General features: G+C 43.6%; 1 protein-coding gene across 1 annotated transcript in view; it reads right to left on the minus strand.

The window, feature by feature from the left end:
• DNAH9 (dynein axonemal heavy chain 9) overlaps positions 1-25,961 on the minus strand; it is a 192,836-nt gene that overhangs the window by 161,086 nt on the left and 5,789 nt on the right. Inside the window, exons 6-19 of the mRNA XM_083725741.1 lie at positions 25,238-25,471; positions 22,440-22,607; positions 22,147-22,263; positions 20,708-20,858; positions 18,899-19,013; positions 16,864-16,932; positions 15,166-15,292; positions 12,845-13,100; positions 12,144-12,385; positions 11,477-11,612; positions 10,817-11,013; positions 10,301-10,725; positions 9,401-9,623; positions 1,406-1,572 (exon numbers count right to left, since the gene is read on the minus strand). Coding sequence (XP_083581867.1) covers positions 1,406-1,572; positions 9,401-9,623; positions 10,301-10,725; positions 10,817-11,013; positions 11,477-11,612; positions 12,144-12,385; positions 12,845-13,100; positions 15,166-15,292; positions 16,864-16,932; positions 18,899-19,013; positions 20,708-20,858; positions 22,147-22,263; positions 22,440-22,607; positions 25,238-25,471 — 2,627 coding nt within the window. The remainder of the gene's footprint in view (positions 1-1,405; positions 1,573-9,400; positions 9,624-10,300; positions 10,726-10,816; positions 11,014-11,476; positions 11,613-12,143; positions 12,386-12,844; positions 13,101-15,165; positions 15,293-16,863; positions 16,933-18,898; positions 19,014-20,707; positions 20,859-22,146; positions 22,264-22,439; positions 22,608-25,237; positions 25,472-25,961) is intronic.

The following is a 25,961-nucleotide window of genomic DNA, read 5'->3' on the forward strand; positions in this document are numbered from 1 at the left end:
TGAGACTACAACTCCCATCATCCCTGACCACTGGCCCTGTTAGCTGGGGATGATGGGAGTTGTAGTCCCAAAACATCTGGAGGTCCAAGTTTGGCCATGCCTGATCTAACATGACCTGAAGCAAGCCGAGCTGTGCTGCTCAACCCTTCTGGTAGGGTTGCCATATTTTAAAGAGCAAAAAAGAGGACATATTTGCCAATGCCTGGGGTGGGGGTGCAGTAGAGAAGATGCTGGCCTAGACTGCCCTATGGTTTGGTCCTGCAGGATCCTTTGTATGACCCTGCGGGCTCAGCCTAGAAACTCTAACCACTGTGTCATGTTGGCTGTCAGCTTAATTGTTGAGATAATCCTCTAAGGCAGTGTTTCCCAACCTTGGGCCTCCAGCTGTTTTTGAACTACAATTCCCATCATCCCTGACCACAGGTCTTGCTAGCTAGGGATGATGGGAGCTGTAGGCCAAAAACATCTGGAGGCCCAAGGTTGGGAAACACTGCTCTAAGGCCCTGTTCCCCCTCCAGCCTGCGGCTGAGCCACAGGAAAGGGCAGGCATCCCCAAACTCGGCCCTCCAGATGTTTTGGGACTACAATTCCCATCATCCCTGACCACTGGTCCTGTTAGCTAGGGATGGTGGGAGTTGTAGTCCCAAAACATTTGGAGGGCCGAGTTTGGGGATGCCTGGGATAGGCATCCGATGTTGACGTTAAGAAAGGAAGCTCAGCCTCATCACAGCACTCCTTTTGATGCACAGGTTTCCCCACCAGCATATTGAATTCTGAGTTTATTGTTGTTTTAGCCTAATTGCATGCATTTTATTGTCTGATACTCTTTTAATTTCCTATCATGTTGTTTGCTGCCTTGATTTATTTTTATTTTATGGCAAAGTAGACAGCTGTTGAAAATAAGTAACGGAATAACCAAACACGCATGTCTGAGAAGAGAGAGGGGAAGAAGTTTTTGACTGAGAAGGCAAAGATGAGGTGGTGGCCAACTCAGGTCATATCATCAACTTAGAATTTTCACTTCAAGCAGTGGCTTGAAAAGGTCAAGGACAGATCAATGTTTTCACCAACAATGCATCATACTTGTGACCTCACTGTAGGGTGCAAAAAATGGCAATGCAAACCATCCATGCTACAGGCTTAAACATACATAAATATTCCCTCTTCAATGGCTCCTACTGAAAAAAGGGTAAGCAAAGATTATTGTTTTTCACAGTCAAGAGTTGGGCACCAAGGGCACAAGAGATGTCATAATAATAGTATGCTACTGTAGGGAACTGTTCTATTAGTGGCCTTTGTTATTTGGATGATTTTATCTTTCCTTGGTAGCCGAGATGAAACGGTAAACACTGCCACTGAAGAACACACAAGTCCTCCACCTTTTACACCTGCTATCTGCTCTAACCTGAATGGTGCCTGTTGGTGAAATCGTTCCCTGAATTTATGTTGCTCCACATCAAACACAGCACACTTCTTGCGGAGAACTGTCACTTCATTTCCCTGCAAAGGAGCTACATGATGCTTCACAGTTATTGCCAGCTTCTTCACGTGGCTCCATTTTTCTGGCAGCTCCTAGAAGCAAATTGAGATTACAACAAAGAAAGATGCTGGCGGAGAGCATTCTCAACTTGAACTAACGTGTCGCCAGCCTGTTTGTGTATAGCGTGCACACACTGCTGGAACACACCAAATTTTACGTTTGCAACAGTAAGACCATGATAATTATTTTGCCAGGATATAATTGGCAACATTATCCCTTGCTAATCAAGACATTGTCCTAATTTGAGTATTGTTCCTTCCCCTGCTCCCCTGATTTGGAGACCACTGGTGACAAGCCAAAATAATTATTTTAGTCTATATGAAGATGAGGAGTGTATTTGTCATGGTCTTGAGTTATTAAGGACCATACCTGCATTCTCAATAGGCTAGTACAATTGAAGCTTCTGAATCCCCAACCCACTTAAAAGTTGTTAGAATGCTAATGGGTGAAAATGCATGTTTCAAGAAGAACACTGAATAAAAATAAAATATTGCATTAATAGGTGAAAGCAAGTGTTTCAAGAATAGCAATAGATAAAAATAAAATATTGAGCCTAAGCTAAAATTCAGCAGTGTCTCTACAAAATATTTTTAAAAGCATCTCAAGACAGGCTTAAACAGTGGCATTTCAGCAGCTGAAGTGCAACAAAATTAAATGGACAGCAATGATTTGCAGTCCAATTCTCAAAAGCAAATTTCACTGATCTCAATGGTACTTATTTCCAAGTAAGTTTGCTTTAGGGCTCCAGACTCAAGGTGTAACATTCAAATTGCTTATTCCACAATACATCCCAAATACTTCAGTGGAGCTATTATGTGATGTAATCACATTGAGGTGTGCGACTAGGATTTACTATTTTCATATAAGTACTATTTGGGAGTGCCCAGCACTGCCTGAGATTGTTTAGAAACCAAAAACTACTGTGTTTCATAAATAGATAATATAATTTGCAAGCTTGGGCCCATCACACCCGAAGTCGGGTGAAGTCATGTTTCTGTCTGTCATCTTGATTCAAAATGGCCCCTGGCATCCAAACATCAACCAAAAACCCCGCCCCTACCTCTGGAACCCTTGTGCCAAATTTGGTAACAATATCTTTAGAGGCAGCTGAACCTAAGCCAAAAAACGGTGAAGACACACTAAAGCCCCATTTTGGTCAGCTATCATGATTCTGTTGGTTTCTGCTTCCTTCACTGAGCAGCGAAGTGCTTGTCACAAGACAATGTTTACATTCCACAGTCAAGTGCTGTTGGGTTTTCTCACGGGAAAGGAGACTGGATGTGACGTACACTGGTTTCCTGTTTTTCACTGTTCTTTGCAGTTCAGTGTGATTCTCTCCGTGCTTTAGAGGAGAGAGGATGCCTTTCTCTGCTCCGGCAGAGGGAAAATGTTTTTCTGTAAATTACCAGCTTTGAAGTGTAAATAAAGTAATATAGAGCATGTTGGCACGTACTTTTCATCATTCCGCTGTGCACTGGACACTGCTTATCTCCAATATTTGGTTCCGGGCCCAGAAAAACGCAGTGTTTTGAGAATGGACTCCAGAAGTCGGGCTCCTGGCAAAGGAACAAAGGAGCAAAGAATTGGAGTGCCGGCAAAGGATCGGAATGCAGAGGGCCGGATCGGACGATATCTCTGCGCGTCAAGATGATTTGATGAGGTATGTGCTACAGCTCCGGGCAGCCTGCCAGCTTCTAATTAATGGCTTTATGGCTGGACTTTGAACTTTTATAGCCGGTTTTGCCGTGGCACAGGCAAAAGGCTAGAAGGATAAATTTTTCCTATGCTGGGGGAAATCGAAAGTAAAGCAGCTGCAGCAGTGTCGCAGCATGAATTTAAGACAGCAGAGAGAACTTTCACTTTTGAACTTGCCTTTGGAATGCGGTTTGAAGCAGCTGCAGATAAGCAAAGCAGTTAAGCAGAAAGGCACAGGTTCACAAAGCAGAGGCTGTTTTTGAATTTGCTTTTGGATTGAAGCAGCTGTACACAGACGCAGCTTGTATAAAGCAGCTTGATTTAAAGCAGCAGAGATGACGCAAAAGGCTAATGCCAAAGTCATGATGGCTAGCTGCAGAAGGCTGGATGAGGCAAGTGGGGAATTTGATGCCAATCAGCCAAATGCTCAACTCAGAGTAGCCTGTGATACTGCCATGATTCAGAATGTAGCAGACCGCCAGGGTGATAGCTGCATGGGCAAGGGGGAGTCTTCACAGACGTCATCCCAGAGTGCAGTGGAACCACCAGATGGCGCCAAAGCTTTGAAGGCAGTGAAATGCTACTCGTGTGGACGTCTAGGCCATATGAAGAGGGAATGCAGATATCCCAGGGCCAAGACAGAGCAGCGCAGCGAAAGCTCATCGCGTGGAAAAGGCCGAGGCAAAGGCAAAGGTCCGGTGTCCAGGACAACGCAGCACAAGGCAATGGTCTCACGCTTCACTCCAAAGGTTGCAGAGGTCCAGAAGACGTCTAGATCTTTCTTCGTTGTTGATTCAGCGGCGACCCACCACATGTGCAACAATAAGCGACTGTTCGTGTCTTTTACACCGCAGGAAGGTGCGATTCACCAGGCGGATGACCACACAATTCCCAGTAAAGGCTACGGAACTGTTGTTCTTCACAGTTTGGACTTATCGATACAGGATGTGCTTTATGTGCCAGATGCCAAACATAATCTGCTCAGCGTTGGACAGCTGAATGAGCGGAAAATTGACGTTTCCTTTAAGAACAAAAGGTGCATCATCACAAAGAAAAATGATTATGTATTGCATGCTGAATATGTTGATCGTTTGTATGTTTTGTATTTTGATGATGTTGTGCAGGATGACACTTGTTGCATTGCAGGTTCTAACAAAAGTTTGCATGCAGAATGTATTCACGATTTTCATCGAAAATTTGGTCATTTGCATTTTGAGGCAGTATCTAAAATGCCTGCCTTGGTTGAAGGTATGACTATTAAACCCTGCAGGTACCACATGAAGTGCAAGGCATGCGCAGCAAACAAGGTGAAAATGGCTGCGAAAGGTAAGGTGTCTAGTAGGCAAGCTACAGAACCATACCAGGTTGTTCATGCTGATTTGGTTGGACCACTAGCGCCCTCTTTGGGTGGAAACAGGTACTTCATGGTTCTCATTGATGCATTTTCCAGGTATATTTATGTGTACAATCTCAAGCAGAAATCAGAGGCTTTTCCAAGGTTCAAGGAATTCTGTGCTTGGTTGGAAAATGTGCATGGTAAGAAGGTAAAGACTCTTTTCAGTGATCGCGGGGGAGAATTCACTTCTCAGCAGTTTGAAGCTTTTCTGACTGAGAAAGGAATTCAACACGATTTGTCTAGTCCTCGCTCGCCATGGCAGAATGGACTTGCGGAACGAGCAAATCAGACATTGCTTCAAGGGTTAAAAACCTTGCTGCATGATGCCAATCTTCCAGAGAGTTATTGGGCCGAAGCTCTCTCATGTTTCACTTACAGTTATAATCGCAGGTTATCTTCAGCGATTGGTTGTACCCCCTATGAGAAGATGTTTGGCAAGAAGCCATACATCAAACACATGAAAATTTTTGGTTCTGACATGTGGGTTCACTCACCACAAAACTCCAAGTTAGACAAGCGTGGATTGCATGGTATCTTTCTAGGTTATCAGAAAGGGTCTTACAGAATAATGATGACTGACTCTAAGGAAATTAAGCTCACAAGAAGTGTTGAGTACAATGCCAAGTGGGGGGAGAATGTGGGAATTTTCCAATGTTATCCTGATGACAGTGATGAGACTGAGGATAGTCAAAAGCAACCGCAACAACCCACACCCACTGATGAAGGTTCTGATTCTGAGTCTGAAACTGAATCGGGTGATTCAGAGGATTTCAAGAGTGCGAAAGCCTCTATGCGACCCTCTGAAAGCTCTGATCAAGAATTGGAGGAACCATTGTTCACAATAGGTCACTTTTCTCCTAAGAAGGAAGAGGAGAGTGTTGAAGACTTAAGGCTAATTCGCAGGTCACAGAGAGCCACAAAAGGCAGACCTCCAAAGAGATTTGCTGATGAGTTTGCTAAGATAGCAGTAACAGCTGTTAAAAGCTCCAAGAAGGTGTTTGAACCTTCAAGTTTCCAAGAAATCCAGGATTTGGATTCAAAGGAAGCTGAGCCATGGTTAAATGCCATGAAGGCTGAGCTTGATTCCTTGGAAAGGAACAAAACATGGGACCTTGTTCCAGTAGTTCCAGGAATGAAACTGCTTGGAAGCAAATGGGTCTTCAAAGCGAAGACTGATCAAAATGGCAAGATAGTCAGACACAAAGCCAGATTGGTAGCCAGAGGTTTTGCACAGGTACCAGGTGAAGACTATCACGAGACCTACTCACCCACCGTGAGGTATGAGAGCATTAGGCTTATGCTCAAGCTAGCTGCAGAAGAGAATCTACACATTAGTCACCATGATGTGAATACAGCTTTTCTGTACGGATCTCTAGATGAATCACTTTATATGCTTCCACCTGATGGCGTACAGGTAAAACAGGGATTTGTTTGTGCTCTGAAGAAGTCCCTTTATGGTCTCAAACAAAGTGCACGGTGTTGGCACACAAAACTCACTGAAGTATTGTTTTCTCTAGGTTTTAAGCAAGGGAAAGCTGATCCATGTGTATTTGTCAAAGAGGAGGGGCAAAAGAAACTGTATTGTTTGTTTTATGTTGATGATCTTTTATTCTTTTGGAAGGATGTCACAATGTACAATAATGCCCTAGCTCAATTGAAAGAGCACTTTGACATGAAAGATCTTGGTGAGGTAAACAACTACCTATCTCTGGAAATAGAGAGAGATCAAGATGGTAACATTCTAGTACACCAGTCACGTAAAATTGCTGATGTGTTAAGCAAACTAAACCTGATGGATGCTAACCCTGTAGACACACCGATGACAACAGGTTATCAGGTAGATGACACTGGAGAAGCATTTTCTGATACTACACTGTACAGAAGTGTGCTAGGCAAGCTAAACTTCATTGCCAGATGTTCAAGACCTGACATTGCTGTTAGCTGTAATTTGCTAAGCAGACAAGTCAACAATCCTACTGTTAAGGATTGGAAAGCTCTGAAACGCATAGCGCGGTATTTGAAAGGCACTATGCATTACAGACTGAGATTTAACAATCAGAAGTCTGGTGGTCTTGAGATATTTGCAGATGCAAGTTTTGGAAGTGACACTACAGACAGGAAAAGTACGTCTGGAGTTTGCTATAAGTACAATCAGGGTCTATTTGATTGGTCATGCAAGAAGCAAACAACAGTTAGCTTAAGTACTTGTGAAGCTGAACTGAATGCACTGTCTTATTCACTTAAGGATTGTGAATGGTTGTTACAATTGTGCAAAGACATGAAAATTCCTGTCAAATGTCCAATCCAGGTTTACCAGGACAACAAAGCATGTTTGGCTTTGCTGAATTCTGAAGGTTGTAAGCAAAGCACGAAGCACTTGCAATTAAAGTTGCAACATGCTAGGGAACGTATTCAAAAGGGACTCGTAACGGTGTCCTATATGCCAGGTAATGAAATTCCTGCTGATGTATTGTCCAAGATTGTATCAAGGGATCAACACTGTACCTATGTGCAGAAGTTGGGTTTGTACTGATATTGTACGAACACGCTGCCCAGTGATGTTCACAGAAAGGGGGAGGATGTTGGTTTCTGCTTCCTTCACTGAGCAGCGAAGTGCTTGTCACAAGACAATGTTTACATTCCACAGTCAAGTGCTGTTGGGTTTTCTCACGGGAAAGGAGACTGGATGTGACGTACACTGGTTTCCTGTTTTTCACTGTTCTTTGCAGTTCAGTGTGATTCTCTCCGTGCTTTAGAGGAGAGAGGATGCCTTTCTCTGCTCCGGCAGAGGGAAAATGTTTTTCTGTAAATTACCAGCTTTGAAGTGTAAATAAAGTAATATAGAGCATGTTGGCACGTACTTTTCATCATTCCGCTGTGCACTGGACACTGCTTATCTCCAACAGATTCAAAATAGCAGCCAGAGTCCAAATGTTAACAAAGAGCTCCACCCTAACTTCAGGAACTCTTGTGCCAAGTTTGGCAATTATATCTCAAGTGATGTCTGAATGTATAGAACACAAATTAATGGACAGACAGACAGACAAACCACTTTACCAAATATATAGTAGACTAGTGAGAGAGTTCAGCAGTACCTGAGAATTTTTAGAAACCAAAAATTTTAAATGGATTGTATAATTTGTGAGTTTGGACCAGTCATGCCCTATAGGACGCACTTTTTCCCCTCCAAAAATGAAGGGGAAATGTGTGTGCGTCCTACAGGGCGAATGCAGGCTTTCGCTGAAGGTCCCGCCGGGCGCGAGGCTTGGGGCGGCAGCCTGCATCCTGAAGCACAGGGTGCCCTCCGGAAGACTCCCCATGCTTCAGGAAGGTGTCCGCAAGCCTCCCGCGCGAGGCTTGGGGTGGCAGCCTGTTCTGGTGGCTGGGGTCTCCGCCCCCAGCCCCGCAAGCTCCCAGAGCGGTGCCAAAGCTGCACACGGCTTTGGCATGGCTCTGGGTCCCGTTCTGGGGGCTGGGGGAGGGGGAAGCTCGGGCTTACGGAGAGCTTCCTGTTCTGGGGGCTGGGGTCGGGGGAAGCTTGGGCTTCCCGCACCTCGGGGGGGGAAACAATTTCCCCCCCCTTTATTTCCCCCCCCAAATCTAGGTGCGTCCTATGCGCCGGTGCGTCCTATAGGGCGAAAAATACGGTAGGTGAAGTCACATCAAAATTACATTTTGGTCCCCATCTCAATTCTAAATGGCGCCAAGCATCCAAGGACCCGCCACCCACTCCCCATTTCAAGTACTCTTGTGCCAGGTTTTGCAACAGTATCTTGGGAGACAGCCAAATTATAGAAAACAAATGTACAGACAAAACATTTTCCCCCAAAATAGTAGATTATGGATTGTATTCAACAGTGTTCATGCACAAGTGAAAGGGACTTCTACCTATGCAACAAAACTTCCCTTCCTTCTCTCCCTGTGTGCTCTGCAAATATTCTTTGGAGGGTTGGGGAATCCTCTGGAACAGATTGGGAGGGCATGGGAGGAGGGGAAGGTTGTTTGCACAACATTGCATACACTGTAAGGTAAAGAGAGGTAAAGGGACCCCTGGCCGTTAAGTCCAGTCGCGGATGACTCTGGGGTTGTGGCGCTCATCTCGCTTTACTAGCTGAGGGAGGTGGTGTTTGTCTGCAGACAGCTTCTGGGTCATGTGGCCTGCATGACTAAGCAGCTTCTGGCGAAACCTGAGCTTGCATGACTAAGCAGCTTCTGGCGAAACACTGTTTACCTTCCCACCAGAGGGGTACGTATTTATCTACTTGCACTTTGACGTGCTTTTGAACTGCTAGGTTGGCAGGAGCTGGGACCGAACAACAGGAGCTCACCCCGTTGTGGGTATTCGTACCGCCGACCTTCTGATTGGCAAGTCCTAGGCTCTGTGGTTTAGACCACAGCACCACCCGCATCCCCACATACACTGTATTTCTAGTCCATTCTTCCTGCAGAAAAAAGCTCAGAGAGTTGGTTACTTCCTAACCAGATGCTGATCAGTTCCACCTCTTTATAGTTCCCCCAGTGCTGTAAGACTGAGTCTTCCCTGAAAATTTGCTTGGGTCATGTAAATGAAAAATATGAAACTTTACATTATGGAATTAGACTAGCCCTCCCAACAGTTTCTTGCATCCTCCATCTATCAGAGCAATCTTCCTACATGTGCTGCATACCTAAAGAGCATGTGTTCTGAGGATAACTCTGTTCACAGATGAATGTAGTTCAGTTTTTAATCTGTCCACGCATTTGCATATTAGCAGCTTGTTTCCACCTACCTCCAGCTGCTTATAGACTTCCCCTGGCAATTCTTGCTCATAGATCTTCAGCAATTCAATTGTTTGTTTCAAGGGCTCAAACATCTCATCAGTGCTGGTCTGTCTATCTTTAATGGCCAATAGGTGGCCCATAACTTCCACCAAGCCCTCATAATCTCCACTCTCCACCGTTTTGCTCAAACCAATCTCGGCAACTTTTACGAACTCTTCAAGGTCAGCCAAACTAAAGGCAGTGAAAGAGAACATACATTGAAAACATGTTGAGGATTGTGATTATTAAGCAGCCCTACCACTTAAAAGCAGGAGTGCGGAACCTGTGACCCTCCAAATGATGCTGCACTCCAACTTCCAACGGCTACAGCCAACAAGGCCAACGGGTCAAGGATGATGGAAATTGTAGTGCAGCAACACCTAGAAGGCCGCAGGTCTCCAGCTCCCACCCCTAAAGCAAATAACAGGAAGAAGCAAAGTAAGAGTCATTTCTAGTTCTGCCAACCCTGTATAGTGAAAGGGGATCACAATTCCACAATTTTTAAAATGGGGTTTACATGGCTAACTTTAATAACTTCACTGTTGTGTGGCCTTTCTTCTATCCTTAAACAGGAATCACACAAATCCTAAAGACTATTTACCGTATTTTTCGCTCCATAAGATGCACTTTTTTCCTCTTAAAAACTAAGGGGAAATGCCTGTGCGTCTTATGGAGTGAATGTGTGGTCCCTGGGGCTGGGGGGGGGACCCGGGCTCCCCCCGCCAGCCCCACAAGCTCTGCTCAGCACTCCCTTTAAATAATTTTTCCCCCCTTGAATTCCCCCTCTAAAAACTAGGTGCGCCTTATGGTCAGGTGTGCCTTATGGAGCGAAAAATATGGTAAGTGGTGCAACAGCGAAACAATAATACCTGTGAGTCACATGATCAATGAGGTGCTGCTTGAACATAAAGCTCCACTTCTTAATTATCTTCAGAAGGGACACCTTGAAGGGGCGGGCATCAACTTTCATCCAGCTGTCAAATACAATGAGTGGCTCCAGGCATCTCACTTCCTCATAGACCTTCTCGTAAGAGTCTATCTGCTCTTTGAACTGCTGCAGTGTAGGGGGGCTCTCTGGGACGCCATCCTCAGCATGGGCCTCTATCTCCTCTGCAGTGAGGACATGGCTGTACAACAGGAACTGGCGCATGAATTCTTTCCTGTCATCCACATAGAGATATGAGTAGTGGTCAAAAGAGCTGCGGTAGTCACAACAAGTTGACATCATCTTCCGGATACGATCCATTAGGATGTGGCGCATGTCAGCAAGTTCAGACATCTCCTCCATGTCATCCTGAAAAGAAGTACAAAGATGGGTTATTAAACGGGACTGAAAACAATCACCCAGATGCAAAAAAGGACAACAGCTGGCCAAGGTTAAAGACCTGATAATGGGAGAAAGTGCTGTGGTCTGCAAGCCTGGGAACCAGGGAAGACACTCGATATATATCATTGACAAGAGCCTCAACCAAATCATAAAAACCATCAGAGGCACCAGCATCCAAAGAAGGACGGAATATCATCTCTGGAACAGACAAATCCAGCTGCACTTTGAAGAGAGGAGCAAGGCCTGCCTTGGAATCTGTAAGACAGCATAAGAAGTTGGACTAAGTTTCAGACAGTTCTTACCAACCTCCCCAATGGAACTTACTAGTGAATATAGACACCAGCATAATAGCAATAACAGAAACATACTTTTTGATTTGAATATATTGTTTTTGCCATCAGCAAAGTAAATTAATTTATTTGTGGCATTTCTAGCAAAAGATCCCAGGGTGAGAATACAACATCCTTAAAATGCAACAGTAAATAAATCAAGATGCAGAGGAAGGTCAGCAGCTTTTACAGGACAAATATCTTACTTGCTTTCACTGATTGTATATTGTGTCCAATCTCTCTCTCTCTCTCTCTCTCTCTCTCTCTCTCTCTCTCTCTCTCTCTCTCACCCTACTTCTGTTACTCCCACATAATCCCAATAGCAACAGAACCACCCTCCTACCCTAGATAAATTGATAAGTAGCTTGCATGAGCAAGGACAAGTTCACCTGTGTTTTCCAAAATGTACTTCAGTGAACATTCAATGACATTAAAGAATCCATCAAGGACAATCTCATCCACATGCTCCAAATAAGCTTTCCAAATATCAGAAGTTGGATCTGCTGCAAATAGTCTCAAGTTTTCCTAAATATATAGAAGCCACAATCAAATGAAGGTGATCTCAACATTTCAGCATTAACAAAAGGTCAGACAGTCCCATAATAACCAGTCACTTGTATTTCTCCTGTTGTCTTACATCGTTCTAATATTCTCAGCCTATGTGCCGCTTACTAAGGCTACACAGACTTCATAGTTCAAAAGGTTATTAGTATTTATAAATACTTGGAGAATATACCAGTTCTAGTGGCAACAGCCTGCTGGAATACACTACTTGCAACATCTGGGGAGGAATTCAACATAGCTGCACATATCGGGCATGCCTAAAACAGTCGCTGCCTGTATAGGCTGAGCAACATGTTGAATGCAGATGTCATGTACAGCAGGGTGATAGCAATTTAACAGCCTAGCTTATTCATGCCCCTAGGGAAAACCAGACAGTCCCTTAGACAATAGCAATTTATGACCAATTCTGATGGAAAATAAATAATTACAGATAGCATTTTCTGGGAGAATCCCCATTATAATTTATGTCAAAAAACAAAAAAAAACCTCAACCTTGATTAGTAAATGGATCTTATGTCCCGAATCTGTGATGAGTCGATAGTGTTTCTCCAGTCGTTCATGCCGACCATCTAAGTACAACAGAGATTCTTTCTTCCCATCTTTTCTTTCAAAAACTGGGAAGACCCAAGTCTTCATTATATTCTGAATTTCCTCAATGTTGTCCTTGGTTTTCTGGATTCTTTGCTCAAGATCTCGCACACCGTCAACTAGTCGTGAAACATGTTCCCAAAGCCCTTTCAACACCAATGGGGAAAAAGTCAACAAACATTCAATTGACAACCCAGAAACAAACCAGATAATTTTAAAAGTGTATTGGTTACTGAATTGCCATAGAGAATCCAGGTAGCATTCCTACCATGAGTACATCTATAGGAAGAAGACTGCAATTTACAGCATTCAAACCAGAGTGAATCAGTAGGACTTTGGGCCAAGAGATGGCCTAGAGCAGCCTTTCTCAACCTATGGGTCCCCAGATGTTGAACTACAACTCCCGTCACCCCTAGCTAGCAAGGCCAGAGCTCAGGGATGATGGGAGTTGTAATCCAACAACATCTAGGGACCCACAGGTTGAGAACCGCTGGCCTAGATGAAGGAAAATAAATCTGGGCCTCAAATTATTTTATTTATTTGCTTTTCTGTACACCTTCATCCCTGCCAGGTTCCACGGAACCTATTACAGAGGTACTTCTTACCTTCTGTTTTCCAGTTCAATATTTCTTCTGCCTCTCTCAACTGACTATCAATCTCCTGCAGCTGGTCCTGTACAAGGGGGTATTCCACCTCCAGAACTGTGAGCAGGATTTTATTGTACCAGGTGACCATCAAGTCTAGGTTGGCTACCAGCTTCCGGAAGGACTCCTTGGAAGAAAAGATTTCTGCTGCTGCCTCTGGTATCTTCCCAGTCTGGCTTGGCCCAAGGTAACTCACTTCTCGCAAAACTGACACCAGCTGCAAAACATATTCACACAAACCTTTGGATTTCTTTTTTAAAGAGTCCTATTTCTTCTTCTTCTTTATAGCACTGTTTCCTTGCCTAGAATTGTTCTAATCCCAAAACTGGAGGAAAGAAAAGTTCCTGCTAGAAAACTGATGTTGATTAGAGACAATCTTGGCGCAGCTCTTAAAGCCAGTCTGTTCCTTTTACACCATACACCAGCATGAGTTACTAGGACATGAAGGAAGGTTATGCTCTTCTAGATAAATTTATGGAGGATAAGTGAGGGTGCAACCATGCTCCTTCTGTTCAATCTCTCAATGGTTTCCAGTACCGTTCAATAACTTTCTGGACTTACTAAGTGAAATGGGTATCAGTGCCACTGTGTGGTAGTGACTCTGTTCCTACTTGAGGGATCATGTCCAGAAAGTAGCAATGGGAGTGTGCTCTTTGGACCCTGGCTGTTTTCACTACAGGGAGCCACAAGGCACTTTTTGTCCCAAATGCTACCCAGCATCTATAACGAAGACGAAGGGAGCCGTCAGCTGAAGTTTTACAGTAAGCTGTCATCAGTATACTGATGATATCCAGCTCTATTTCTCCATTGCATCTGATTAAAGGAGAGGCCATGCAAGTCCTGGACTTGGTGGTGGACTGGATGAGAGTCAGTAAACTGAGCTTGAATCCTGGAAAGATGGAGGCCTTGTGGGTGGGTGGTTAACTGTGACCGGAAGATAGGTCAACTGCATGTCCTGGATCGGGTGGCCCTGCTGTCAGAAGGAACAGATACATTTTCAAGGGTACTCCTTGACTCATTTCTCTCACTAGAGGCCCAAGTGACCTTTGTGGCAAAGTGTGTGTGTGTGTGTTTTTACCAGCTCCAGCTAGTACACCAGCCACTGGTGGAGGAAGGGGATGCGGGGGGTGCAGTCTGCCCCGGGTGTCATCCCTGAGGGGGGGTGACATCGCCATGCTGCCCTGCCCCAGGGTGCACAGGGGATGCTCGCCCTGCCCCAGGGTGCACAGCATGTGCGCCGCTCCAGGTGCTGGAGCAGCTAGTTCCGCCTCTGGCACCAGCTACAATCATTCCTAGACCATGACAACCTGACCACAGTGGTCCACACACTGGTAACCCGAAGGCTTATTTACTGTAAACACTTTAGGTGGGGTTGACCTTGTATCTGGTCTGGAAGCTTCAGCTACTGCAGAATGGCATGGCCAGACTCACAGAAGCAGAATACAGGCAACACATTATTCTGCTGCTGAGAGAGATGCACTAGCTGTCAATTCCAGGTTCAAGGTACCTGTTCTTCTTGCTGTTTTGCCAATTAATTTTTACTGCTTTTCAAAAAAAAAATCAAACAAACAAATGAATATAAAATTAATTCAAATTTAAAAGTTGACTTCCCGCCCCCCTTCCATGATGTTTCTCTTCCCTCCCTTACTTGCTGCTCAGTATAAAATACTTTTCCTAATTCCATTTCAATACTTAAAATATTTTAGTATTTTACCATTAATTCCCTCCCCCTTTCTTTGTTGATTCACAAGCCTTAAACAACTTGGGCTACCTGACTCCTTATGCCAGGCATAAGCAAACTCGGCCCTCCAGATGTTTTTGGGACTACAACTCCCATCATCCCTGACCACTGGTCCTGTTAGCTAGGGATGATGGGAGTTGTAGTACCAAAACATCTGAAGGGCCGAGTTTGCCTATACCTGCCTTACACTCTACCTTGATCAGTGAGATTCTCTGACAGGGCACTTGTAGTTCCAGGTGCCCCTGAGGTTTGGTTGGTCTCCACTAGGAATCAAGCCTTTTGTGAGGCAGGCCCTGGCACGTGGTATTCCCTTCCAGCAAAAGATAAGCAGATTGTCCCTGCCTTCTTTCGGTTGTCTTTTGAAAACTATTGTTTAGATAGGCCTTTGAAATATTATTTTTTCTCATTTTAACCAATCCATTTTTATTATGTTTTACCAAAGTTTTCAATCATGTTTTTATGGATGCTTTTTGCCCATTTTATATAAGCACAGGTTATAAATGAAGAAGTAAGTAAGTAATAAAACGCTCTCACATCTTACCTGAGGGTCAAAATTTACAGCAATCAGCTTACTTTCCGAATGCCTTCGGATGATCGGTCGAGTGAGGTTATATTGCGATTTTTCAGACACAGTTTGGAACCACTCCTTATAAAGCTTCTCTTGGTATCTGCCATAAAACCACAACCACCGTGTCAGGCTCTGTAAATTGTTAGGTGGCTGTCTGAACCCTTTTTGCTGGAACAGATTTCCTAGCTATGCTGCAAGCAAAGCTGTGGAAAGGAAACTGCAGGTGCCAAAAGCAGCACAAGATGGGAGTTCCTGCAGTCGTGTCCCTTATCCTTCAGGAGATGGCTAAAATAACATCTCCAACGCTGAAGAATCTATAAAAGGGGAGGCGGCCTTTCAGGTAATCTTGTTCAGGGTCTTATGTGTTAACAAGAAGGCACTGAACATGGCCTGGTAGGCGATCAGTAGCCAGTACAGTTCCCTAGGCGAAAGTATAGATGTGTGCTGTACTCAACAACCTTCTGCACCAGTCCCAAGGGAAACCCCATACACAATACATTGTTGTTGTTGTTGTTTAGTCGTTTAGTCGTGTCCGACTCTTCGTGACCCCATGGACCAGAGAACGCCAGGCACCTCTGTCCTCCACTGCCTCCCGCAGTTTGGTCAAACTCATGCTGGTAACCTCGAAAACACTATCCAACCAACACAATACATTACTGTAGTCCAATCCTGAGATTACCAATGCCTTAATTGCAATGGCCAAACTATCCCTGTCCAGGAATGGGCATAGTCAGAGTTCGCCACGGAGTTCACCTGAGCATCCAGTGACAAAACTGGATCTAGCCGTATGCCTGAACTATGCAGCTGTTTCTTCAGAGGCAATGCAACCCCATCCCAAACTTATGAACTTCCCAACTCCTAGAACTCAGAATCACAGGCACACACACAAACGCTATACGGTTAAGCTGTGGATTTTAAGGTATTTGAAACTAACTTCCTTTATTTACTAGATAGGTCCAATCCTGAGATAGTGCAGCTCCTATGTGCACCCAAGATGCATAAATGTGCAGGTATATACTGTAATGGCTCAGCACTAACTGTACAGTAAACAGAACACAAATGTGGGAGCTTTGATAACTAGATAAAGTGAAGATCAAATTGCAATGTTTCATCCATTTGTGCAATCAAGTAGGCAGCATTTTGGGAAAAGGCACACTGCCACAGCTCTCCCTAGCCTCCAAGAAAGAACAAGGCTTCAGAATTTTATTACTGTGCTAACATCAACTTGCACATAAAGTAATTCCAAAATATGAAACTCCGCCAGCACAACCAAGGGAGAGGAACAAATTTAAACTAAATTAATATAAAAGGCAACTATTAGCTATGCATTGCCTGAATCCATGAAAGCTATAAAGCATGGGTAGGCAAACTAAGGCCCGGGGGATGGATCTGGCCCAATTGCCTTCTAAATCCAGCCTGCAGACGGTCCGGGAATAAGTGTGTTTTTACATGAGTAGAATGTGTCCTTTTATTTGAAATGCATCTCTGGGTTATTTGTGGGGCATAGGAATTCGTTCTTCTTTTCCCCAAAAAATATAGTCCGGCCCCCCACAAGGTGTGAGGGACAGTGGGCCAGCCCCCTGCTGAAAAAGTTTGCTGACCCCTGCTATAAAGCATGCCTTAATAATGACTAATATATTCTCAAATCATGTCCTAAACAAACAGACTTACTTTTCTAGCATCTCCATCAGATCTTCATACTTCTGCACCATTCTTTTGCCTTCAGCAGAGTCCAGGCAACTGCCAAAAAGAAACATCAAAATAAATATTAAGACTATGTGGTGTAATAGCCATTATATGCATGTCAATATTACTTTCTCTTGTTTTTAAGTAGCTTTTTAAAAAGTGCATATCACATTCTAGTCTGAAAGCCCTGAAATGCCAAATTATATACATATACCTTTCCTGTCAAATATTTTTTCTGTCTGACCTCTCAATTTTTCTCCTGTTTCTCAAAGCACAGCCTCCTTTCTCTGTAATTCACAGAGACCTCAATAGCGGTCCTCATTTTCATTCATTGTCTGGTTTTAAAGACCATGTTTGTTTGGAGCCATATTTCACCAAAAACTGGCTCCCTAAGCAATTAACAATTGAAATTGACCTGAAGCTATAAGTGATCAGGTGTGTGTATGTATACTTAGATGCCAAACATCACAGGACATGAACACAGGTGTAGACTTACTGTATGCTAACTGAAATAGGCTGATCCTCCCATACGGGAAGAAGAGAAGAGAAAGTACAAGGAAATGCCGTAAATAGAAAATAGTTTTCTCACAATCAGCCAGCCAGCTCTTTCAAAGCATATAAAATTCTGTTCTCACTATTACCTCATCTAAGCATCTTGGACAGAAGTCAATATTCTATGAAGGCAATTGTTCTGTCTGTGCAAGTATTTCAGCTTGCCAGATGGAACAATCCCCCCTCTCCCCAATGCTATTGTGGGGGTGCTCCCAACACCTTCGGGGCCAGTTTCAGGGGTCACGCATGGGGAAAGAGAGGGGGGCAAACTCTCCGTTGAGCAAGTACAAGTCCTTCCACAGGCCTTCCACTGGCAGGGTGAACTCTGCTCACTTTGGCTCCAGGACTAGTTGTAACATTTCATCTCATGTCAGCTTCCTTGTTTCTGCCTCTTCCATTCTGGTTCCATTCACCAACCACAGCAGGCCACAGACTAATCTAAAGGGGCTTATAGACAGATCAGGACTGGACCTAACCACCAGTATTTGAATGATAATATCTGGAAATTCAAAATATGCTGCACTTAATTCCTCAGGCAGGATATAAGCATACAAACACACAAACACACACACACATCTTTTATTCTATTTATTCTTCCTTCTATCCTGCCTGTTTTATCAGCTGAATTTTTACCAGTGGACTCTTTGCAAAACAGTGGTACTGCATGATTCTTCCTACTGTGACCTCTGACTGTGCACTGGGCATCTATTCTTTACACTCTGTCCGTGGTATCCTAGACCTAGTTCTGCTTAGCAAGATTAGATTGTCCTTTAGGAATTATGTAAGGTTTTATCTAAATGCAAAAGCTCTGCAACTTACCGCTTTGCCTGCCTTGTGAAAGCTAAAGATATCCCAGTTCATCCCTAGAAACCACTGTGCAATGTCTTCCTCAGACTTTTGACTCTCTCAACAACCCATTGTCTATGAAAAGCCTGCTTGCATCTTACACAGCCTTACTAGGATTACTGATAAAATTAGGACAAGCCAAGAAACAATTTTCAAGCTTAGCTTGTGACGTTAAGGCCATGGAGACAACCTTCTCAATTTTCCTTTAAGCCCCAACATCTCTGTAATACAGAAAACAAGGCAGCCCACTGATTCACAGGAACCAATGAAAAAACTAAAATGCTTATATCAGTGGTAGAGAACTACTGACTGGCCAAATCCTTATCTTCTTACCCCCCCAACAGGCCAAGCTTGACACATGGGTAGGGCTGCCCACCCGTCAATCACCTAATATCACAATGACACCAGCTGATTATCGGTGCTTGTCACAGGGCTTTGCAGGCACTGGTGACTAGTAGGGCCTACAAAGCCCCTTTTGTCCAAGTCCCACCTTTACCTGCCCCACGGCCGACATCATGTATGACATCAGGTGTACAGAAGGTAGACATAGTTTGTTGAAATAGCCTAGGTGCACAGATCAGAGGTTCCCCACCCCTGGCTTAAATGAAATAAAGATACTCACAGGTGGGTGACATGCCTGAAATTACTAAATGGGATCTGGATCCTGTCTTTTAATTCCTGGGCCCAGCGAATTCCTCCAGCAACCAATGGCATATTCCTGTGCACTGTAGGATAACCTGAGAAAAACAAATTCATCCTGAAGTGAGAAGCATGAACCAGTGTACTGCATGGACCCAGCAACAGAGATTCTCTGATGTAAAACAGCCAACCAAAAAATATGCAAAATACCCCTCCTGGGTTGTACTAGGTCAGCCTGCAAGCAACTCAATTTTTGAACATTCTCACACTGAGTGGAAGAGGGGAAACTTCTCTGCACAAAGAAAGCCTACTAGAAAAAAGAGTTTTAGCTTCCCAACATGCTACGTTTTTGCATACAATGGTTTTTTTCTTCCCATGGGCTTCGAAGAGAACAGTCTCCAGCACAAACTATCTCTAGCAGCTCAGCTCCTTCACATTCTGCTCAGGACTCAAGTACAGAGAAAAAGGTTAATAAGAATTCCAATCTCTTTTCCACTCCATATGCAGAAGCTTCAATAGAGGTGGACAGTCACATGACATAAGAAGAATCTGCTAGATCAGGCCAATGAATCATCTAGACCAGCATCCTGTTCTCACACTGGTCAGCCAGGTGCCTGTGGAGAGCATTCAAGTAGGACCTGAGTGCAATAATGGTCTGTCTGCTTGCGATTCCCAGAAACTCAGAAGCATAGTGCCTCTGGCAGTGGAGGTGGAGCACAGCCACTGTGGCAAGTAGCCACTGATATGGCATTGTCATCCATGAATTTGTTGAATAGTCTTATAAATCCCTCCAAGGTGGTGGTCATCCCTTCCTCCTGCAGAAGGAATTTCCATTGTCTATTTATGCACTGTGTGAAGAAGTATGTTGACTAGCAGAGAGCAATTGGGCCAGTATCCCAAAAAAGAATTTGTGATAGATAATATGGTGGCCACTTCTCAGGTCCGGTGTCTGTTTCCGCCTCTCTGACAGGACTGAATGACACATCAACCATGAGGCTTTAAAGAAGGGGTCAGCAAACTTTTTCAGCAGGGGACCGGTCCACTGTCCCTCAGACCTTGTGGGGGGCCAGACTATATTTTTTTGGGGGTGGGGATGATGCAAGAGCACCACAAGCCCCGGTGGCTGCTTACCTGTGTCTTGTGAGCAGCAGGGGGTGGCGGCAGGACAATTAGCGGTGTGTGAAAGGGCTCTAGGAGAGGGGCTGCTTAAAATGGTGGCTGCTTGAGCGCTGCTGCTGCTGCTGCTGCTGCTGCTGCTGCTGGCACCAACAAAGCCAAGCCCACTTCCTCCTCTAGGCAGGGCGAGGAGAAGCCAGGAGGATGGAGGGAGGAGGCACTGCCGCTGCCATGTGAGGGAGAGGGAGGGAGAAAGAACGTGCATGCTGGCGATCCATGCGGCGATTCCCAGACCGTCCGCAAGCCGGATCCAGAAGGCAATTGAGCCTGATCCGGCCTGCGGACCTTAGTTTGCCGACCCATGCTTTAAAGTTTATTATTGTAGAGGTAAGGGGGCACAGGAAGCTCTCAATTCTCAAGTTCTGGAAAGGCTTGTAGGTATTGTAACGAAAAGACCTAATACACTGTAATTTGCACAGCGATATTGCTTTTGTTTGTTTGTTTGTTTGTTTGTTTTAAAAATATGAAGAAGTCTATCCTACTTAAACAAAGATTTGCAATATGAATTATGAGCTTTTTTATTTAAAAGCTGCTTAAAATAATTGTGCACTTCCTTGCTTTCTAAAGGCATCTTGTTAACTGAGCATAAAGCCATTCTGAAGTTGCTAACAAATACCTAGTTCCAACTCCTCCTGAATATGTTTCAGGTAGATCAGTTTAGCATCGTCCAGGTCTCTGTCGAACATTGTGATGAGAAGATGATATTTAGCATAGGCATCTGCTGCTATCAATGGCCGTTCCAATAGACTCCCAAATATGTCTATCAGCTACCATACAGAAAGAAATGGGAAATATCTGTGACTTTGTGTACATGCCCTGGGTCCAAACAAGACCAGCAACCCTTTTCAACACCCACATATTTCTTCAATGACCCACCTAGTTACTGCAGTTCACCAATCTATCTGATGAATGTATGAAACAGGTTTTAATCATAAGCCATGTTTGATATCAGTTACACATTGTAATGGTTGAAATCAGTTGATAAAATGATTCCAATGATGTATTTCCCATCCCCAAAAGACAGGAATAGGTTCGTTCATTATTTCCCCCACATTTTTTTATTTTTATTTTTGCAGCAAACACATCCCTTCACTACAATTAATACCAAAGACTGCTTCTGCCTCCCATCTCCCCATGTTTTTATTGTTCTTTTCCTTTCTAACTAAATGTTCTGCATCTCCCACTTCACCCAGCTTTAACTAGTCCGTCCTAACTCTCTGACCTCTTGCTGGTAAGCAGCAAATGAATGCTACTAGCCTTTCCTTGAATAGTGGAGGAACAAGGATGGGGAGGCGAGGGAGGCAACTGCTGCTCTCTGAGATCTAGCTGTTTGAGGTTTTAACCTATCTGGTAAATTTCCTTCACCAGATAAAACTGTGGCCACAAATCATTTTATCACAATTTGGAACTAAGAAATCCAGGCTAAAAGGTGGCTTCAGGCCTCCAAATCATTGTGGCTCTCCCACCCTTTGCAAGAGATCCTTTGGAGCAGCATCTAGAACCAAAAAAAGAGCCAGCACTGTGTGCTTAGCGAATGCAGATAAGGTAAAGGTAAAGGACCCCTGGATGGCTAAGTCCAGTCAAAGGCGAATACAGGGTTGTGGCGCTCATCTCTCTTCAGGCCGAGGGAGATGGCGTTTGTCCACAGACACCTTTCTAGCTCATGTGGCCAGCAGGACTATTCTGGCGCAACGGAACACCGTGACAGAAGCCAGAGTACACGGAAACATAGAAAATACATGCAACTTTTTACATGGCCATATATTATTTGTTGGATTTTTCCTTTTTTTATTATTAAAGTAAAATTGTTTAGTTTTATAATCTCTCTCTGAATGCTCAGCAACTGCAGTTTGAACCTATGGAGCTGTACAGCTCTGAAAAGCCTATTCACATGATTAATGGAATGCAACTAACATCTTAAAAGTGGTAGGAAGATATAAAACACCATTAACTGGCAACTCTTCAGGGCATTTGTAAGAAAAGAAAAGCTTTGTGTATAGAAAAATAGGGCACATTCACTACACACTGCATTGTCCTAGTACAACAAATACAAACCTTGAATGCGTGCTCTATGCTAGCTGCATCATCAAAGGCCTGGGCAAAAGCATTCCCTAGCCTCCGATCCATATCTTCCACTTTCTCCTTGAAGTCATACACATCATCTTCAAATTCCTAACAGAACCAAACAACAACCCAATGAATTCATGTCACAGTTGATGCAGCAGTTTCTGGAAACAACTCTCCCCCAAATACCAGACTCTTCAGTGTTAAGCACGTAAAATCCTTTTTTGGTATAAACATTCAGCATGAACATGAGCTGAGTTATTATGGAATCCAGAACCACCTACCATGTTGGCCACATCCAAGCAGTCATATGTACGATCGGAAAACACTTTGTAAGCCTCTTGGAACTCTTCATACATGCTCAGAACTTGCTGGCTCAGAGATTTCCCTTTTATGCCACTGAATTCGAGCTTCTCCAATTTCTCTATGTCCAATGCAGTCACCAGAAGGTCCTACAAATTGGGATAATTAACAGTTATTACCCACAACAGATTATGGTACTGCTTCCCAACAAGAGGACTAGGCCAGGCTAGACCCATGACTGCCTCACACGGGTGCCCAAGACAAAGAGAAGTTATAGTTTATTTTTCATACTGTTATAGATCAAGGCTAGCCATGCCACCTTCATTATCATCCCTCAACGTAAGACATATATAACTTATATATACATGTTTTTAAATAGTTAATTGACTAAGACTGTTGTTGAGTTAGTGCTGGTGTGGGGCAGGTAGGGGCATTAAACTCAATGAATTACAAATCGCTAACATCTCTGTTTGCCTTTCTCTCATTAGATCAGCTCCTGCCTAGGCTACAATCATTTAGCTTACTTCCTAGCAAGACTTATTGGGAAATATCAATATGGCTTTAAAGAGGCATTGATTATTGCTGTGCTTTCTGCAAGGTTAATTAAAGGGGTGTATAAAAATGCAGCAGGCCTCCCCTCAAATCTATACTACTTTGCATTCAACTGAGATTCTGTGCTTTAAGACAAGAAGAGACCAAAAAAAAAAATCTAATTGGAGCCATTTTTCAAGGGAACTGGAGCATGTGTCAGCCGCCTATATTATGCTTCTGAAGTCTTTCAGTTTGGCGTAGGAAAGGAATGAAAAACTCGCTTTTTTTGCAGCCAACCAAAAATATTCTTAACCTGTGAAATCCCGTGGTTTGAAACTAATGGAAAATCTGACAAGTGGAAAACAAATTGCAGCCAAAATGCTTACATACAAAAGTTGTATAATCTGAGGAAATTGTGAGCCAGGAATTCTTCTTTACATTTTACAGGGAGATTCAGGAGCCCGTGTAAAGCCAAAGAGATATAGAATACCCCACATATACCACATCTGTGAGCAATAGGTCAGAATTAGGCTTTCTGTCACATTCCACATGTGCTGATTCAGTGCATCATATCCCTGCATGTCTCACACAATTGTGCTAACCTCTAGCAGTCTACATGGCTGACCAACTAAATTGGGGTGGGTGGAGAGTGAATGCTGGTTTAGCATCAGATTATATGCAATTTGACATGGCTTCCCCATGTGATGTACAGCACGTTGACTTCTCAGATCTGATGGGCAGCAGATCAGCATTTGCATCTTTTGAGACTATATTGTCCAGCATATATTTCACTCTTCTTAACAGCTGACAATGTTGAGACCTACAGAAAAGTTCTCTTGTTCTAAAACCACGCAAATGGAACATTGTGCTTTATTCAGACTTGGGTAAGCAAAAGTCTGCTCATGCAATGGGGGTTTCTTGACCTCTCATTGTGCCAACGCTTCCCTCAAAAAAAGTCAGAGGACTATAAATAAAGGTTTGGGATGGGGGGGTGGAGAGGCAAGAAGAAAGTGGTGAAAATGAGCAGAAGGACTTCTGTTGAACATCTCTAGATCTAACTGTTATATCCTAACTGTCCTTATGCCATAAATGCCATTAGCGACATATAGTGGTACCTCGGGTTACAAACGCTTCAGGTTACAGAATTGGCTAACCCAGAAATAGTACCTCGGGTTAAGAACTTTGCTTCAGGATGAGAACAGAAATCGCGCAGCAGCGGTGTGGCAGCAGTGGGAGGCCCCATTAGCTAAAGTGGTGCTTCAGGTTAAGAACAGTTTCAGGTTAAGAACGGACCTCCAGAATGAATTAAGTTCTTAACTCGAGGTACCACTGTACCACTATTGTCTCTCTACACCCAATTCTTCATACCCTGGAAATGTCTGTTTTGTACACATATATTATAGATCAGAGTTAACTACAATTATTTAAGAAGTTGGCACATGACTACTGCGATGTTGTTGTTGTTGTTGTTGTTGTTGTTGTTGGAGGTCTTAATACCTGAGCAAGGAAAGGGGCAATTTCCATGTTATATTTGAAAAAAGAGAATCTGAGCCTGAGAAATTGGGTCATGCCTAAAAAACAAAACAGCCAAGGTAAAAGCTGTAGAACAAGATGCCATTGTAAGAACAAAGCAGATTCTGATTAAGTGTGGGAGGCATGCCCTATAAATACACACAGCATTGGGCTGCTCTGGGGATCTTTTAATCTGTGTCTAGCTCCATTTTATCAGTGTAACCTTCAAGGATGAGGAAGAAGATAACCAAAAGGTAACTTGAAGGGTGAGGAAGCCTATGCATCAAGAGCATCGCCGTCAGCTCTTGCTCAGAAATCCTGACAGCTTTTGCAGATCTCCTGTGGCATAAATCTGCATTGGTGAGGCAGATGCCTGAGAATTCAGGAACTCCTTGGGTAAAAAATTCAACCACATATTAAACAGTAGTATTATTTATTTACCACATTTGTGTCCCACCTTTCTTCAAAGGAGCTCGGGATAGCTTATATAAGGTTTATCCCGTTTACAACCCTGCAATACAGAAAAGGCTGAAAAGCAATGGCAATCATGCAAGCTCCATGACTGAATGGGGTGTTGAACCCATGTCTTCCCAAGCTAAATTCCCTAGACACCAGGAATCCTGACCTCCGGAAGCAAAGAGTCAAGGGAGGAAGACGAGTTACAGTAAGGTATTTCTGACATTATATACATTGTTCTCTATATACAACAACATTTGTAATATTCCATGGTACTTACATTTACCATGTGGAGCCTATCTAGAAAATTATCCAATCGTGTGAAAACCATTATAGAAGGGAAATCCCACTCCTTTGCCTCTAGGCCTGGCTGAAAGTAAGTGCTGAGATTGTCTCTTCTTTCCTCAAAGGTCTGCTTGAAATAGTTGAAAATATCAAAAGTTGTCTGCACTTTGCCCAGACTTTCTTCAGTTTCCGCTTTAAGGAGATCTTCTGCATTAAGGTAAGTCCTAGCCTAGGTAGACAGAGAAGAGCAACAAATCTTGTCGTTTCAGTGGTATGGTTTGCTTGTTTTTTAAAAAAGGAAGAGAAAATAAAACAGGCACAGAAACACAGCATATTCAACATAAGAGGCCTAATCCTAACTTAAATTGGTCATTTGGAAAACTGACAATGGTTCATTGGGATTGGTATGCAACCCAATGGAAGGAGGCATAGCTGTCAAAGGGAAGAGTAAGGGACATGTGCCTCTTTTATAACATTTCCTACAAAAGCAAAACACTGCCAAAGCATCTTCTAAAGAAAAGGCACCATTCCTATATTTAAACCTCCAGCACTTGCTGAGATTTTCAGAGAAACAGGGCATCTCCCTGGATTTCCATTTTGCTGCTCCACTTAAAAAGACTCCATGCATATCCAGGGCTGTTTAACATGAGGTCCTCTCATCATACCAGAGTACTCCTCATTGTCAAGGTACCTCTCCTCTCACTTACCACTGGAATGAC

This window comes from Podarcis gaigeae (genome assembly GCF_964106915.1).
Source record: "Podarcis gaigeae genome assembly, chromosome: 2".
In the NCBI taxonomy this organism is placed as follows: Eukaryota; Metazoa; Chordata; class Lepidosauria; order Squamata; family Lacertidae; genus Podarcis; species Podarcis gaigeae.